We start from the raw sequence: 15,091 nt of genomic DNA, 5'->3' as shown, positions 1-15,091 counted from the left end.
CTAAGGATAAAGGGCAGTATACAAATTAAATAAATAATAATAATAATTCATGTGCCACACCCACACCAGCTGGAGAGCCCACTAAGTAGGCAAATGAGTTTGAAATGTAAGATTATGGCTACAGTACTAACTCTCCTTCACCTGGAAGGAAAACCCATTGAATTTGGCAGAGTTTACTTTTGAGTATACATAGCTAGGATTTTGCTGTTCATGTCAGCTGGGTGGTGGTGATCATGCCCATTGCTATGTTGCACTAGGGATGGCTGGGCACATGAATGCAGAAGATCCCCACACCCTCTCCAGCTTGGGCTTGACTGTTTGGTTGCAAACTTTTGGATGTGAAAAGGAGAACAAGGGATTGTTATGACCTGTTGAAGGGGCACACAAATAGGTCAGCAACTAAGGCCTTGGTTCTGAACACAGTTGGACTGAAGGAAAGGCATGGGGGCCTGGTAACCATACAGTGGTGCCCCGCAAGACGAATGCCTCGCAAGACGAAAAACTCGCTAGACGAAAGAGTTTTCCGTTTTTTGAGTCGTTCCGCAAGACGAATTTCCCTATGGGCTTGCTTCGCAAGACGAAACGTCTTGCGAGTTCTTGCGAGTTTGTTTCCTTTTTCTTAAAGCCGCTAAGCCGTTAATAGCCGCTAAGCCGCTAATAGCCGTGCTTCGCAAGACGAAAAAACCGCAAGACGAAGAGACTCGCGGAACGGATTAATTTCGTCTTGCGAGGCACCACTGTACAGCTTGGCTTAGCTACCTAGGCCAGCCAAAATGTGTGGTCCTCTAGGTGATGAGTCAATGTGGAACCACAGTCGGGGAAAATATTTGACAAACCATAATATATGCAGATCTACCACACAGAAATCACTGGGTGAAGTATTTGTCTCATCTAAAAAAAACAATTGCGTGGCAAGCCCCCCAAAGCAGCCCCTCGTTGGAATAAAATTCACACTGACACAGAAATTAGGTTTAAGGTTATTGGACAAAATTTTAGGCCACAACTTTATTGATTACAGAAATGTGTGGCTTAGGCATTGGCAAAGGACTATATCGGACTCCTGCTCCCTTTGCAGGAAGTCAGTAAGGGTAAACCACCCAAAGAGGAAGCTACATCGGGGGAACCCGCCTGTAGCTCTCCTCCATGTCCCCAGAGGCCTGGCATGGCCCTAGCCCCTCAAGCGGACTTCGGACAGAATCCAGGCCCTGGATTCCTTTAATGGAATACCCGTGGCTGACCTCCCCTCCCCCCACAAATCAATGAGCCAATACCTAACCGCCAAACCTTACAAAGTTGTGACGATTGCTAAGAGGTAGGCGAAAACCAAGTGGCCAATGCCAATCTGCCAAATGGAAAAATTCCTCCCTGCCCCCCATCCCAAGATAGGCAACCAACCAAAGTCCAAAGCAAGGCCAGAGGACATCTAAAATAAAGGGTGGGTGGGTGTTTGGCAGTGCGAAGCAGGTGCTTGACACGCGTCACGCTGCCATTTTATATCCCCCCATGATCACCCCACACAAAAGTGATTGGCCAAGAAGCCAGGGTGATCTTAGTGCCACCCTGGCATGACGGCATTACTCCGACCATGCTGGGGGGGGGAGGAACCGTCCTGGGGGTCTACCGGCAACCAGGACCATCCTTAAAGATGATCCCACTTGCCTGCAACTGAAACTGCATTTGTGTTAACAGAGCTTCCCCATCCTCTCTTCCACCCCAACCCCTGGAGCAGATTTGGGGGGTGCATGGGGGCTGGGAGCTGCAGCAGGAGGGGGAAGATTCACTGTACAAACAGAAGTCTATTGAGCAAGCAAAACATCCACTCTACAGTTTGTTTTTATAGGACTGAGCACAGTGATATTCAGGCACCTAAATTCTTTGAGCAACAAAAAACACCCAGAGAAGACTTTTGAAGCACTTCAAATATTTATCTGAAGTTTACAGAGGTAATGCGAGGTGACTACGCAAGCCTTATTCAAAATACAGTATTCAAATATCTGATAAAGGAGATAGTGAAATCCTACCAATTCAGTTACACTAGAATGGTCCCTAGCGTTTTAGCTGACATCTAAGAAGTTCTAAGATCAAGGTTACTGCGGGTGTTCTGGGTGTGATGTTGCTGTCTCAAAGAGCATTAGTAAAGAAAAGTTGCCAGTATTATATTACAAACTTGAAAGCAACGGGGTAGAAAGCCAAGCAGGGAAAGTGCAAACTGTACAGAAATCTTGATTTTGGATGGTCATTGTATTAGCTTATGCAGCAAAGAGAAACTGGTTTTACTGAAGTTACTCCATGTTTATGAGGTTCACATTTCTTACTACTACAGCACATTTTGTCTGAATCTTGTCTATGTTTTCCATTTGTTTTTCTTACCCTTGAATTCTGTGTCCCTATTGCCAGTGCAAAAACATTCTACCCCCCTGGTATTACACTGGTGCCACCACCATCACAACTTGTGAAATGATGCAATTGCTGGACTTCCCATGTGTTGGTTCAGCTGTGCTTCCCAAAACCCCCAGCATTATTTTACCAGAACTGTAGTAATGGACAATTAAGGAAAATAGATTCATTCATTTTAAACCAATGTGATTTTTAGTATTAAGTGATCCAATCCTATCCAAGAATATTTCATACTAATATGTGAACCACTTAGATTTGTTTTTGGAGGGAGGGGATTAAGCGGCATATAAATCTTTCCAAGTAAATAAAATATCCTATATGCTCTATATGCTTTGGCACAAGCTTGGCAAAAATGGCACTATAACACAAGGCAAGTGAAGAATAGCTTTGCACACATAGTCCAGCTACCTTTAAAGGGCAATTTGATAGCGCAAAGCTCACAAATAGTTTCAAGATGGCTGCTGTGTGATGTGGAGCTTGTTCATGTACTTCAGAGAAAGAGGGAGCTGAATTCATGATGTTGATGACCAATTGCATGGGAGCCCTACATAATGCAATTTCTCTTTTTCAACATATGGATGGGGTGGGGGGAGAGAACGGGGCCAGTGATTCCCAGACTCGCCCCCACCCACTTCATGGACCACTTGAAAATTGCTGCAGGTCTTGGTGGGCTCACTTAATGATTTTTCTGCCTGTTGTAGCAATTGTGATTACATAGAATTCAAACTGTAGTACAATAAAATACAACATAAGAAATAAAAGAAGCAATTAAAAATGCAATTAAAATCAACATGATGGGCTGTCTCTCATCTACAACCAGAAATCCACAGACACCACAGACCACCGGAATGAAACTTACAGGCCACAGTTTGGGAACCCCTGAATTTTGTTTCAGAAATGAGATGGGGGATCAATATCTGAACTCCTCCCTATGCTCCCAGCTGCAGGACCCTAAATAATCCAGAGTTCTAAAGTTCAGGATATGCAGTCTGAGTAGTGCTGATTTCATTCTTTGCAGAGAAAATTGGTTGTGATTTGGCAAACAAAGCCCTGCAATTCACTTCCCTTCTCCTTGCATTTTGAGAGGTTTTCTCTGCGTTTGGGATGGAAAATCCTGATAATTTTTGCTACCGTTTTATCTCTGCACCAAGATCCTTGGGATAAAAAGCAGTCAGGAAAGTCTTACAGCGTTTGAATTAGTGCATTTCTTTCTAGCAATGTATGCTGGGAGATTTGTAATGGAGCTTATTCTAATTTAAAGCTCCAACAGTCTCAGGATTGTCTCGCCTGAATTTAACTTGTCTGGCTCTCCTGGAAATGAACCAATTAGGCAATCTGTGTGCCAAGGCTGAATGGTGCAGGATTGGATTTTGATAGTGCTGTTTTGATATTTGCTAGCTTAAATGAGTAATGAATTACGTTGGCAAGATGCAGATGATGTGACTATAAAAAGAGGCACTCACCAGCAAGCTCCTACTATTACACCCAATTTCTACAGACTATTTATTCACTAGACTGCAAAATGGAGCCTTCCATATTCATTCTCAATAGACAAGCTATCGTTAACACGCACCTGGGTCTGAGCTAGTGCCAGAACCAAAGAGAATTCCCCCTACAATTCACAGCTGTTATATATGCACTGGCTTCAATGTTATGTAGCTTGTTAATGATTAAATCAAGTCCCACCTCCTACAACTTCTCATTTTATGTTCCAGTCACAGCGTTGTGGCTCTTCCAGCAATGAAGACTAAAAATATCCTCATAATTGATTTCATAGAAGCAGACACAGTGCATCCATAGCTTGCCTGAGGTCCCAAAATTTGACCAGTCTCAGAGAGCTCTTCTTTGGAGCAATGGGGCAAAACAGCACACTCAGATGCAATGCAAGTTAAATCGCACCTTCCGATGCAATGCAAGTTGACTATAACCTTTGAGTGCCTGGGGGCACATTTTGCATGATGAGCTTTTTCTATCACATTACTATCCTGCAGGTTTTGTGCAGAACCTCTGAGCTGCTTTTTACACCTAAATTAAAAGCCTGTCTTGAAAGCCCACAACTGCTGAATAGGAATCTAACAGAAAAGCTCCAGTGAGCACAATTTGTGTTAAATCTCATGCTGCATTGTAACTATTATGTTCTATTCCCTGTGTGGTAGCCACAGAAGGGCAAATTGCCTTGTTGGCCACAGTCCTCAAAGCTTCCTACATGGGACTGCTGTGGAGCAGGATAGTGAGAGGTGGCAGGAGACTGGTTGATCCAGAAACCATCCAAAAGTTGACGTTTTCATAAGGTGATAACCAAGGGAAAGGAACGGGGGGAAATCAAAGTTATAAATGGAGTTTTCTGAAACAGGTCATAGGTCAGGTCAGGGACCCACCTTTAATCCCTAAAGCTTTACAAATTTGGGCAGGCTTGCCCAAATAAAAATATTTTTAGCAGATGTCAAAAATAGTGCAGCAAAGGCACCCACTTAATGTCAATGGGCAGGGAGTTGCAGAGTATAGCTGCCTTCGCACAGAAAGCGCAACTCCTTACAAATGCAGAATGGATGTTGTGTGGTAGAACTTGCCCATGCAAGATGTAGGAAAAAGGAGAACAGCTGGTTGGAGGGAGGCAGATGGAGCCTACCTGTTGTGACTACTTATGTGATGAAAAGCAACGACTGAATTTGTTGCCACAAGATGTAATGATGGCCACTAACTTGTTGTTGTTGTTGTTTAGTCGTTTAGTCGTGTCCGACTTTTTGTGACCCCATGGACCAGAGCACGCTAGGCACTCCTATCTTCCACTGCCTCCCGCAGTTTGTTCAGACTCATGTTTGTAGCTTCGAGACCGCTGTCCAACCATCTTGTCCTCTGTTGTCCCCTTCTTCTTGTGCCTTCCATCTTTCCCAACATCAGGGTCTTTTCCAGGGAGTCTTCTCTTCTCATGAGGTGGCCAAAGTATTGGAGCCTCAGCTTTACGATCTGTCCTTCCAGTGAGCACTCAGGGCTGATTTCCTTAAGAATGGATACGTTTGATCTTCTTGCAGTCCATGGGACTCTCAAGAGTCTCCTCCAGCACCATAATTCAAAAGCATCAATTCTTCGGCGATCAGCCTTCTTGATGGTCCAGCTCTCACTTTCATACATCACTACTGGGAAAACCATGGCTTTAACTATACGGACCTTTGTTGTTAAGGTGATGTCTCTCCTTTTTAAGATGCTGTCTAGGTTTGCCATCGCCTTTCTCCCAAGGAGCAGGCGTCTTTTAATTTCGTGACTGCTGTCACCATCTGCAGTGATCATGGAGCCCAAGAAAGTAAAATCTCTCACTGCCTCCATTTCTTCCCCTTCTACTTGCCAGGAGGTGATGGGCCACTAACTTAGGTGGCTTTAAAAGAGATTAGACAAATTCACGGATGGTGGGTCTTTCAAGGGCTACTACTGCTGTATTGTATAATGATCCATAATCAGAAGGAGGATACCCCTCATTCCAGTTGTAGGGGAGCAACAGCTAGGTAGGGTTATTGTCTTTATGCCCTGGTTCTGGGATTCCCAGAAAAATAGGGTTGGACAGTGTGGGAAGCAGGAAACTGGGCTAGATGGACCTTTCCTCTGACACAGCCAAGCTTTTCTCATATTCTGGCACCCTTGTATGCCAGAGCATAGGTTTTTTAAAGCATGACTCAGAAATAAGTCTCACATGTGAAGTTAACTGGGCGCAGGACAGAAGAACAGAGTCAATCTGACACACTATGACCCTGCAGGGAATACTCATGCTTCTTTCTGCCCATGCGCCCAATGAAAAAGAAGAGACTGACAGAAATCCCCGAGAGAAAGTAAAACAGAAACAAGGTGTATTTTACTGCACAGAGCCTAATTTTGCAAAAAGCTTCTAGCAAAATCATGATGAGGTAGCTGGAAGACAAGTCACTTAAACCCCCCACCCATAAATGCAATAAACTTGATCTACTCAGTATTTTCAAGATCAGCCAAACAGCCAGCTGTACAATATAAAACAAACCCTCCATAAATGGCCCATTCAAGAGGAAAAAGCCTGCTGCTTAGTTAAGCGTGGCTTCCTATGGAGACATTTAGCCACTCAGTTTGCTTTTTCCAGTGCTGTATCCAGGCTAGCCTGTTGCAGCAAAAGCAACAAAAGAGTACTTTAATGACCAACACACTTTATTGCAGCATAAATGTTTGTGGGCTAAAATCCACTTCAACAGGCGCATTCTGGTGTTCTGATGAATATCTAATGAAGTGGACTCTAGACCACAAAAGCTTGTGCCAATGAACATGGTTAGTCTCTATGACCTTTGGTTGTTTCAGTTTGCTTCTCTGTGGTGTGTACATTTAGGCTATGGTTGGGTGGGTGTGGAGAACAGGACCTTTGAGCAGTAGCATGGGCCCACTTGCTTGGACATTTAAAGGAGGCCCTTTAAAACAGGAGCACAGCTGAATATATTTTCATTTCCGTTCTAGGCCCTTTGTGGTTGTGTAGATTGCGGCTAGATCACATCCTTAAAATTTAGCTTGTCACCAAGAAGTGAAAATATGGCAGTTCTAACACAGAGGTACCCTAACATGGAGGCACAGAGTGGAGAAAGCTCCTTCTTTTCACCCTACTGTGCTTTATGGGCCAAATACCACAAGGATTTGGCAGGCTTTGAACCATAATGCTGGAACATTGAGAAAATACTGAAGTATAGTTAAAATCCTGCCAGAGTATTCAAGGGTGTGATATAAAGACAGACTGTTGTAAGTGTAGAATACTGCCTGATTAACGAAGAGGATCAGACCTGAAGGTTGCAAATCCAACACTGGAGGAAGCATAGTGCAATTACTCATGGGTAAAGGCCACTGTAGCACTCCAGTTCCAAACCAATGGGTGAGAGCTATACATGGTTTCCATCCATGGAAGCTGATATATCCAACCAACTTCAGAGCGTCTGTTACTTACACACACAAAAAGGAATAAAAAAAGATGAAAAATACTTCAGCATTTCAGAACCAAATACGCTTTCATCTGCCATGAGTTTTTTATCATATGAGTTTCCAAAGACCATAGGAAGCTGCATTATATCACATCAGGCCATAGGTCCACCTAGCCCAAGGGTGGGGAACGTTTTTGCCCCACCCCTTTTTCTCTCACCCCCAGCAGATCAACTTTGATGGAGCCATCCACCTGTCAATATTTGACACCATATTGATACCTTGTCATCTTGCCCACCTGTCAAAGTTGACCTACTATGGGAAAGGTGGATACTGCCCAACCAGCATTGAGTTCCCCGTACATCAGCTGATTTTGTAAGGTTCCGCTGCACCAGCCATGTCCCGGGAAAACTATTTCGTGCGCCTGAACCAAGAAGGACTGAACTTTGCACACTTCAGCCAGTGAGTTATTCAATCCTGCTTTATGTAGACATATCTCTACCTGCCCCATATCTGGTCTCTACCTGCTCCACATGTGATGCTGTAGCTCAAGGAAAACAGTCTTACAAGCAAAATGAGCAGGTCTGGTGTCCCAGGTTTCACCTGCAGACTGGAGATTCCCTACTCCTGATCTAGCCCAATCTTGTCTACAACAACTGACAGTGATTCTCCAGTTCTCAGGCAGCAGCCTTTTCCCAATGCTTTCTGGAGATGCCAGAGATTGAACATGGAATTTTATGCATGCAGAGTAGTTGCTCTACCACTGAGCTTTGGCCATTCCAACATTTCTCCAATGAAAATAGGGATGTCCATGAGGCATATTAAGCAACTCAAGAAGGTAAGGTATGTTGATTGGGCTGAGAAACACCCAATGTGGGAAATCTGTGATCAGATAATCTAGCTTTAACAAACAAACAAAGATTAAACCCACTCGATTTTTTTTTATCAGAGAAGCAGCAAAGGTACTTAATAACTTCTACTTCAGGTAATTCAAATATAAATTTCATTCATTTCTATTAACATCAAAATCCTCTACATTTCTGCTCAGCCCCTTTGAATTCAAAGGGATCTCGTCCCAGGTAAATGAGCCCAGGACTGCAGCCTAAGAGGCCATCAAAGGATTAATAGAATCGTGGCTGCCTATTATAATCCTGTGTCCTGGGGTACAGTGAATATTTTGTAAGAGCACACGGATAAGATTGCCCTAAAACTGCCTGGTGAATTTTGAGATCATATGAATGCTTTCTGAAACTTAGAATTATTTCTGACAACCTGAATTTGATAGAAGACTGTAGGGAAGCTGCAGGGATGGTAGAGCTAAACTGAATATGCAATTGTCACATCACACAAAAATAAGTGGAAGTGATAGGAACATTTCACAGCAAAAGTTTTAAAAAGGGGGGAGGGAATTTCAAGTGCAAATAGATTTAGATGCATACTACAATAAAGAAAAATAGTTGTAGTTGCAAGTTGCAACCAGTTCATAATTTAATGCCAGCATCACTAACATCTGCTTACAGCAGTGATGGCCAAACTTGGCCCTCCAGCTGTTTTTGGACTACAATTCCCATCATCCCTGACCACTGGTCCTGCTAGCTAGGGATGATGGGAGTTGTAGTCCCAAAACAGCTGGAGGGCCAAGTTTGGCCATCACTGGCTTACAGTGAACCCGTCCCCTTAAACATTAGATGCTAGGATACTCATCCTGCAATCTATTCTGAACACAGGAGAGGTGCAAAGAGCTTCTCTCTATAAGCAAACATGGCAGTAGACAATTTGAGTGCCTTTCCCCCCATTGATGGGTGGGGGCTAGTGGGTTGATGGGGCAGCATACTTGGACCATTCTGTGATTCTGTCTCTTTTTATGCACTTGCAGTTGCGGCAGCAATTTGGATTATTCCACACCTGGCCCACCACAGCAGCCACTGGCACCCATGCCATCTTCTTAACCTGAAAAAATTGGTGACCCTTGCCTCAAATCAATACTACTACTACTAATAATAATAATAATTTATTATTTGTACCCTGCCCATCTGGCTGGGTTTCCCCAGCCACTCTGGGCGGCTTCCATAGAAACCAAAAATACACTAAAATATCACAGATTAAAAACTTCCCTGAACAGGGCTGCTTTAAGATGTCTTCTGAATGTCAGGTAGCTATTTATTGCTTTGACATCTGATGGGAGGGCGTTCCACAGGGTGGGCACCACTACCGAGAAGGCCAACTGCCTGGTTCCCTGTAGCTTTGCTTCTCGCAATGAGGGAACCGCCAGAAGGCCCTCGGCGCTGGACCTCAGTGTCTGGGCAGAACAATGGGAGTGGAGATGCTCCTTCAGGTATACTGGGCCGAGGCCGTTTAGGGCTTTAAAGGTCAACACCAGCACTTTGAATTGTGCTCGGAAACGTACTGGGAGCCAATGCAGGTATTTCAAGACCGGTGTTATGTGGTCTCGGCGGCCGCCCCCAGTCACCAGTCTAGCTGCCGCATTCTGGATTAGTTGTAGTTTCCGAGTCACCTTCAAAGGTAGCCCCACGTAGAGCCCATTGCAGTAGTCCAAGCAGGAGATAACTAGAGCATGCACCACTCTGGCGAGACAGTCCACGGGCAGGTAGGGTCTCAGCCTGCGTACCAGGTGGAGTTGGTAGACAGCTGCCCTGGATACAGAATTGACCTGCGCCTCCATGGACAGCTGTGAGTCCAAAATGACTCCCAGGCTGCGCACCTGGTCCTTCAGGGGCACAGTTACCCTATTCAGGACCAGGGAGTCCTCCACACCAGCCCGCTCCCTGTCCCCCAAACACAGTACTTCTGTCTTGTCAGGATTCAACTTCAATCCATTAGCCGCCATCCATCCTCCAACCGCCTCCAGGCACTCACACAGGACCTTCAGCGCCTTCACTGGTTCTGATTTGAAAGAGAGGTAGAGCTGGGTATCATCTGCATATTGATGGACACCCAGTCCAAACCCCCTGATGATCTCTCCCCGCAGCTTCACATAGATGTTAAAAAGCATGGGGGAGAGGACGGAACCCTGAGGCACCCCACAAGTGAGGGCCCAGGAGTCTGAACACTCATCCCCCACCACCACTTTCTGAACACGGCCCAGGAGGAAGGAGCGAAACCACTGTATAACAGAGCCCCCAGCTCCCAGCCCCTCTAGACGGTCCAGAAGGATGTTATGGTCGATTGTATCAACAGTTTTCATCACTGTTAACGAAAGAAGAACCCAGTAACAGTTCGCCGCAAAGTGGCAGAAATGAATGAGGGATGCTTTATTAGACATTATGACACAGTAATATTATAAAGCTGATTTCAACAAAACTAGGGAACGATTCTGAATTATGTATGCATTGTATGGTAGAAGTCATAGTCACCTTCACTGTGGCTGGTCAGTGCATCCTGGCCTTACAGAATACAATGAGGAAAACTGCAGCTGTCCTGGGGAGGATGGAAGACTCACTGTATACTGACAGCAGAAATGCCTTTGGGACAAGTATTTAGTGTGCTCCAGTTGTGAAATATTGGGTGGGAAGGCATAGGTTATGAACTGCAGAAGTGAAGTCAAGGGAATCCATGTTTCAAGCACTTTTCTGAAGGCAAAACAAGCCACTGAGAAATGCCTGAACAGGACAGCAGGCAACAGTGACTGCAACTTACTTTAATCCAAACTCAAAGATGCAGGGAGTAGTGCTTTCCTGTTTTAAGAAGCCACAGTTTACAACAGCTCAGCTCACGTTGCATATAAAATCAGAACCACCAATGTTATTAAAAGCAACAATTTTATCTTAGTGCTCCAATATTTTGTTTTTAAATCAAGATGTGGCTTTCACACCCACACACACCCACACCCTATACCCCACATACAAAATATTATTCTTGGTGCAATCCTACCCCTGTGTAACCCAGTGTTCACTCATTGAGAGGTGATCCAGTCATATTGATGTATTAATCTGATCTTCTGATTTGTGTATTTTTAACTTGTTTTGTGAATATATTTATATTGTTGATTTCATGCTGTTGACTGCCATGTTATCCCCCTGCCCGCCCCTTAAGTTTGGTAGCGTATGCATTTTTGGCAAATAAATGAATCCTGTGTATGTACTTTCAAACTAGCAGCTCTGGAAGGAAACACACATTTTGAATTAAGGTACCCACCCAGCCAATTCAGTGGGGATTGATAAGTATTCTGATGGAAACAAGGCCTCACACCTGCATGTTTGTTAGTCATCTTCCACACAGAGACCTTCCCTGCTATATCAGGGTGCCCTGTTTCTTCCAAAAACTCTCCAAAAAACACTATTTGCAACATTAAACTAGAAGCTACAAATGAGTTCCATTTTGCTGCATTAAATTAGATTGATCCAGAATGCTAGTTAATTGGCAGTGAGATATTTCCACAATAAGAATGAGGCAGATGAGATGTCCCAAATCATATGCTGACCTGATAAGATCGACAAAATAAGACTGATCAAATAAGGTCGACCAAAACATACACCACTATTTATTTTTCAAATCTTTCTGATGAAAACGAAGAGACATTTAGAAGCAGGGCAGTAGGTCATCAGCTCCAAAAAAACACCTTAATATTCTGTCTAGAAACCCAAGTCCTGAACCAAGGCTCACCGTATTCTGAGACCAGAATACAATATGTATCTTGTCAAAGATTCAAAATTCTTTACAGAATAAGCAGATAGAATAGTAACCACGGGAGAGGGGAACTGATCTGTTGAGGGCCACAAAGTCTCAATTCCTGGCCACAATTGTACAGACCTCTAACTATGCCCCCAACAATCCTTGCATATCTGAAAGGTCAAAGGAGATTTAGCATAGGGACAGAGGAAACTGCCATACCATCTGCTTAAGATGCCCATCTACCTTGCAATTATCTACTCTGAGTAACAGTGGCTCTCAAGAATCTCTAGCAGATATTTTCTCCATCATCTTTCACCCAGTCTCTTTGATGGAAGAAGCCAAAGATTAAATATGGGATTCCTGAGACTGGACATAAGAAAAGCATGTATTCTTCAAGTGAACATACTGCCTCTTTAATTTCTTGCACATAGATAACACAGCATTTACAGAGAGGGGTATAAGCCTTTCCCCCTAACCATTTCCCAAACATTAATCAATTCTGACACTATCTTGTTCATCCCTCCTGAACCTGCCACGGCACTTTAGGAGAGGGTTTAATGCCACCACCACCCTGTCATTGCCTCAGCATTTATCTCCTTTCCCATTAGGGGAAACTATGCTTCTCTTATAGTAGAAAGAGCAGCTGGAGGGAGATTTGCATCAGGAAAATTGCATGGGGAAAGGGTTAACTATTGCCAGTGTCATCATGCCAACCAAACTGGGGAGGGGCTGTCTCTGTGGCTGCTTTTTTAAACAAAAATGACAAAGAGGGGAGATCTAATCCCCAGTCCTCAAAATCTTTTCTGGTTTGACCTAGACTATTACCAAATGCCTGCGCTTTCTGGAGCTTCTCTTGACAGGCTTACCGTAAGTAATTGGATCTTCCTTTTGCAAAGAAACCGTGAAAGCAGAAACACTTTAAAGATGCAAAATTCTGTGCCAGGTCTTGAATTAAAAACAAGCATGATGAACGCACACAACATGGGATAAAGGAGCAGCACTTTCCAAAGGCCTCAGTTTTCAAAGGATGTATATCAGGAAGGAATGGTGTTTTAAATCTATTGTGTATCCAGGTGGAAGATGTAACATTGTGAAAATCAGTCTGCTTGGCCAATTGCCTGGCTAATAACCAAGATTAAAATTGTACTCTTGTAATGCAACATTTACCTCCTTTGACAGATTAGCATTTCCATGTCATAAACACAAGCAAGGCAACAATCTGAATTAATAATACTACTAATTTTCCCCCATATTGTCTAAAGCCAGACCAATCTAGATTATTAGTTCCCTCTTTCTTTTTCCTTGAAGGAACAGGAAAATGAGTAATTTTAAACCCAAGATAATATTAAAAACTAGATTCAAGCTAATTTTCTTCCGTAACATTCAGACAGGGTTAGAATCATGATATGCTGTTTGACTAGAAATGCAACCTCCAACTTTATCAATTGGCTTTGTACACAGATATTAACTAGCTCAAATTCCGCTTTCTTCCCTATCCGTAGAATGGGGAACTTGCATGAGAAAAGAACTAGATAAAAGAAGAGGAAAGATATATATATATAATACATACGCAGCTCAACCTGTGGATTTCTCCTTGATTTACTCGCCTAATCGTCCTTTTTCTCCTCCAGAGTTCACTGGCCTCCCTTTTAAATACTTTCTCTCTAAAACTCATGGTGTCAGTAGGAGTCCCGGCAGCATATTCCTTTAACCTTTTGGCTACACCAGCTTCAGAGAAGAAACTGAGCTGTACTGTCTGAAGGGGAAGTATAGTATGAGCATTTACTGCATTCACAGAAGCTGCATTTAAAAAAAAGCCCCAGCGCCCTCAGTTATAACTCATTACTTCCTGTGAGCTATAAAAAAGATGGTGCTTCAGTGAACCGCAAATAAAATCTTAGTGGGGATGACGCCTTAGGCACAATATTTCCCTTCGCAGACCCACTCATAAGAAAATCCTGTTTCAGTTAGGAAACTCTGATTAGAAGAAACCTGGTTACCCCAAACTCACACCATTGCTCCACCCAATTAGCAATTTCAACTTTGGTAAGGGGCAAGCAATCAAGGCTTCCCTAGGAAGATGGAGACATTTTCTAGAAGAAGCTCAAGTCTTCCATGACTAGGAGGTGGAAACTGCATGGAGGGTGATGATGAGGGTTTGGGAAGAAAAGCAGATGAAATTTGAAGGTGAATGGACTTAATTCACACTTTCCAAAACCATGTGTGAACTGAATCGCAAGCATCCTTTGAACTTCACACATTTCTGCATTTTGCAATGCAGCTCTCCAGCCAAGCAGTGGTGTTGCATCCTTTGTTGGTGCCCAGGACACCTGTGTCCATGTGCGCACCAGGTGGGACCAGGGACTGGGCATGGAGGGTGAACAAAACCTGGTGCACAGGCACAGGGCATGGAGTATGGCGGTCACATACCAACGTTGGCCGGGCAGCCATTCAGAGAGGGGGCTGGGGACACAGCAGCAAGGCCAGGCTAGGCTCTGGGGCCCAGAGATCCCTGGTGGCAGGCAGGACAGAAATCCCTGCATGGGGGCACCTGGTTCACACCCCCTCAAAATCACGCATCTGGGGCTACTGCCCCCCCTGTCCCTCTCCACGCTATGCCCCTGCAGCCAAGTAATTTGCAGTATCTCCTTCTCTTTCCAATTCCAATTCAACTGACTTACTAGGGGCTTGTTTCTATCAATTTTCTTTTCCTGTCTCCAAACTCTAGTTAATAAGAGCTGCCTTCCTTTATTTCTGATGCTTACAGTCACCCTTGAAAGCAACACCAGCAACTACACAATCTAGCACAAATGAGTTTTAAATGGCGATAGGACCATCCATTGCTCATTTGTTTAATTCATTCTCTCTCTCTCTCTCTCTCTCTCTCTCTCTCTCTCTCTCTCTCTCTCTCTTCCTAAGCAGCTGAAATAGGTAAGATAGCGATTGCAGGGAGGGAGAGATAGGAGAGGTGGTAAGCAAAATTTTTACTTTAGCTAAATCTAGACTTAACCCAAGACCTAGATCCGAATTGCCATTCACACAAGCCAAGAAGGAAAACGAATGAACAAAAACACAAGAGCATTGGACTTTTGCCCTCCAGACATTGTTGAACTACAATTCCCATCATCCTTGGCTATTGGCCATG

General features: G+C 43.9%; 1 protein-coding gene across 13 annotated transcripts in view; it reads right to left on the bottom strand.

Annotated features, from left to right (window-relative positions):
* The window catches only part of DOCK10 (dedicator of cytokinesis 10), a 214,440-nt gene that overhangs the window by 101,300 nt on the left and 98,049 nt on the right, over window positions 1–15,091 (bottom strand). For 2 of the 13 annotated variants that reach the window (XM_081192477.1, XM_081192478.1), the window contains exon 1: window positions 13,517–13,701. The exons of 10 other annotated variants lie outside the window; for them this stretch is intronic. In XM_081192477.1, coding sequence (XP_081048603.1) covers window positions 13,517–13,621 — 105 coding nt within the window. In that variant the 5' untranslated portion in view covers window positions 13,622–13,701. Of the gene's footprint in view, window positions 1–13,516; window positions 13,702–15,091 lie in introns of those variants that run through there. One more of the 13 variants, XM_081192470.1, reaches the window with a different exon arrangement.

The sequence above is a fragment of the Podarcis bocagei genome, assembly GCF_964188305.1.
Source record: "Podarcis bocagei genome assembly, chromosome: 4".
NCBI lineage: Eukaryota > Metazoa > Chordata > Lepidosauria > Squamata > Lacertidae > Podarcis > Podarcis bocagei.
The sequence above is the reverse complement of the archived record's forward strand: the minus strand, read 5'-3'. Positions and strand labels throughout refer to the sequence as shown.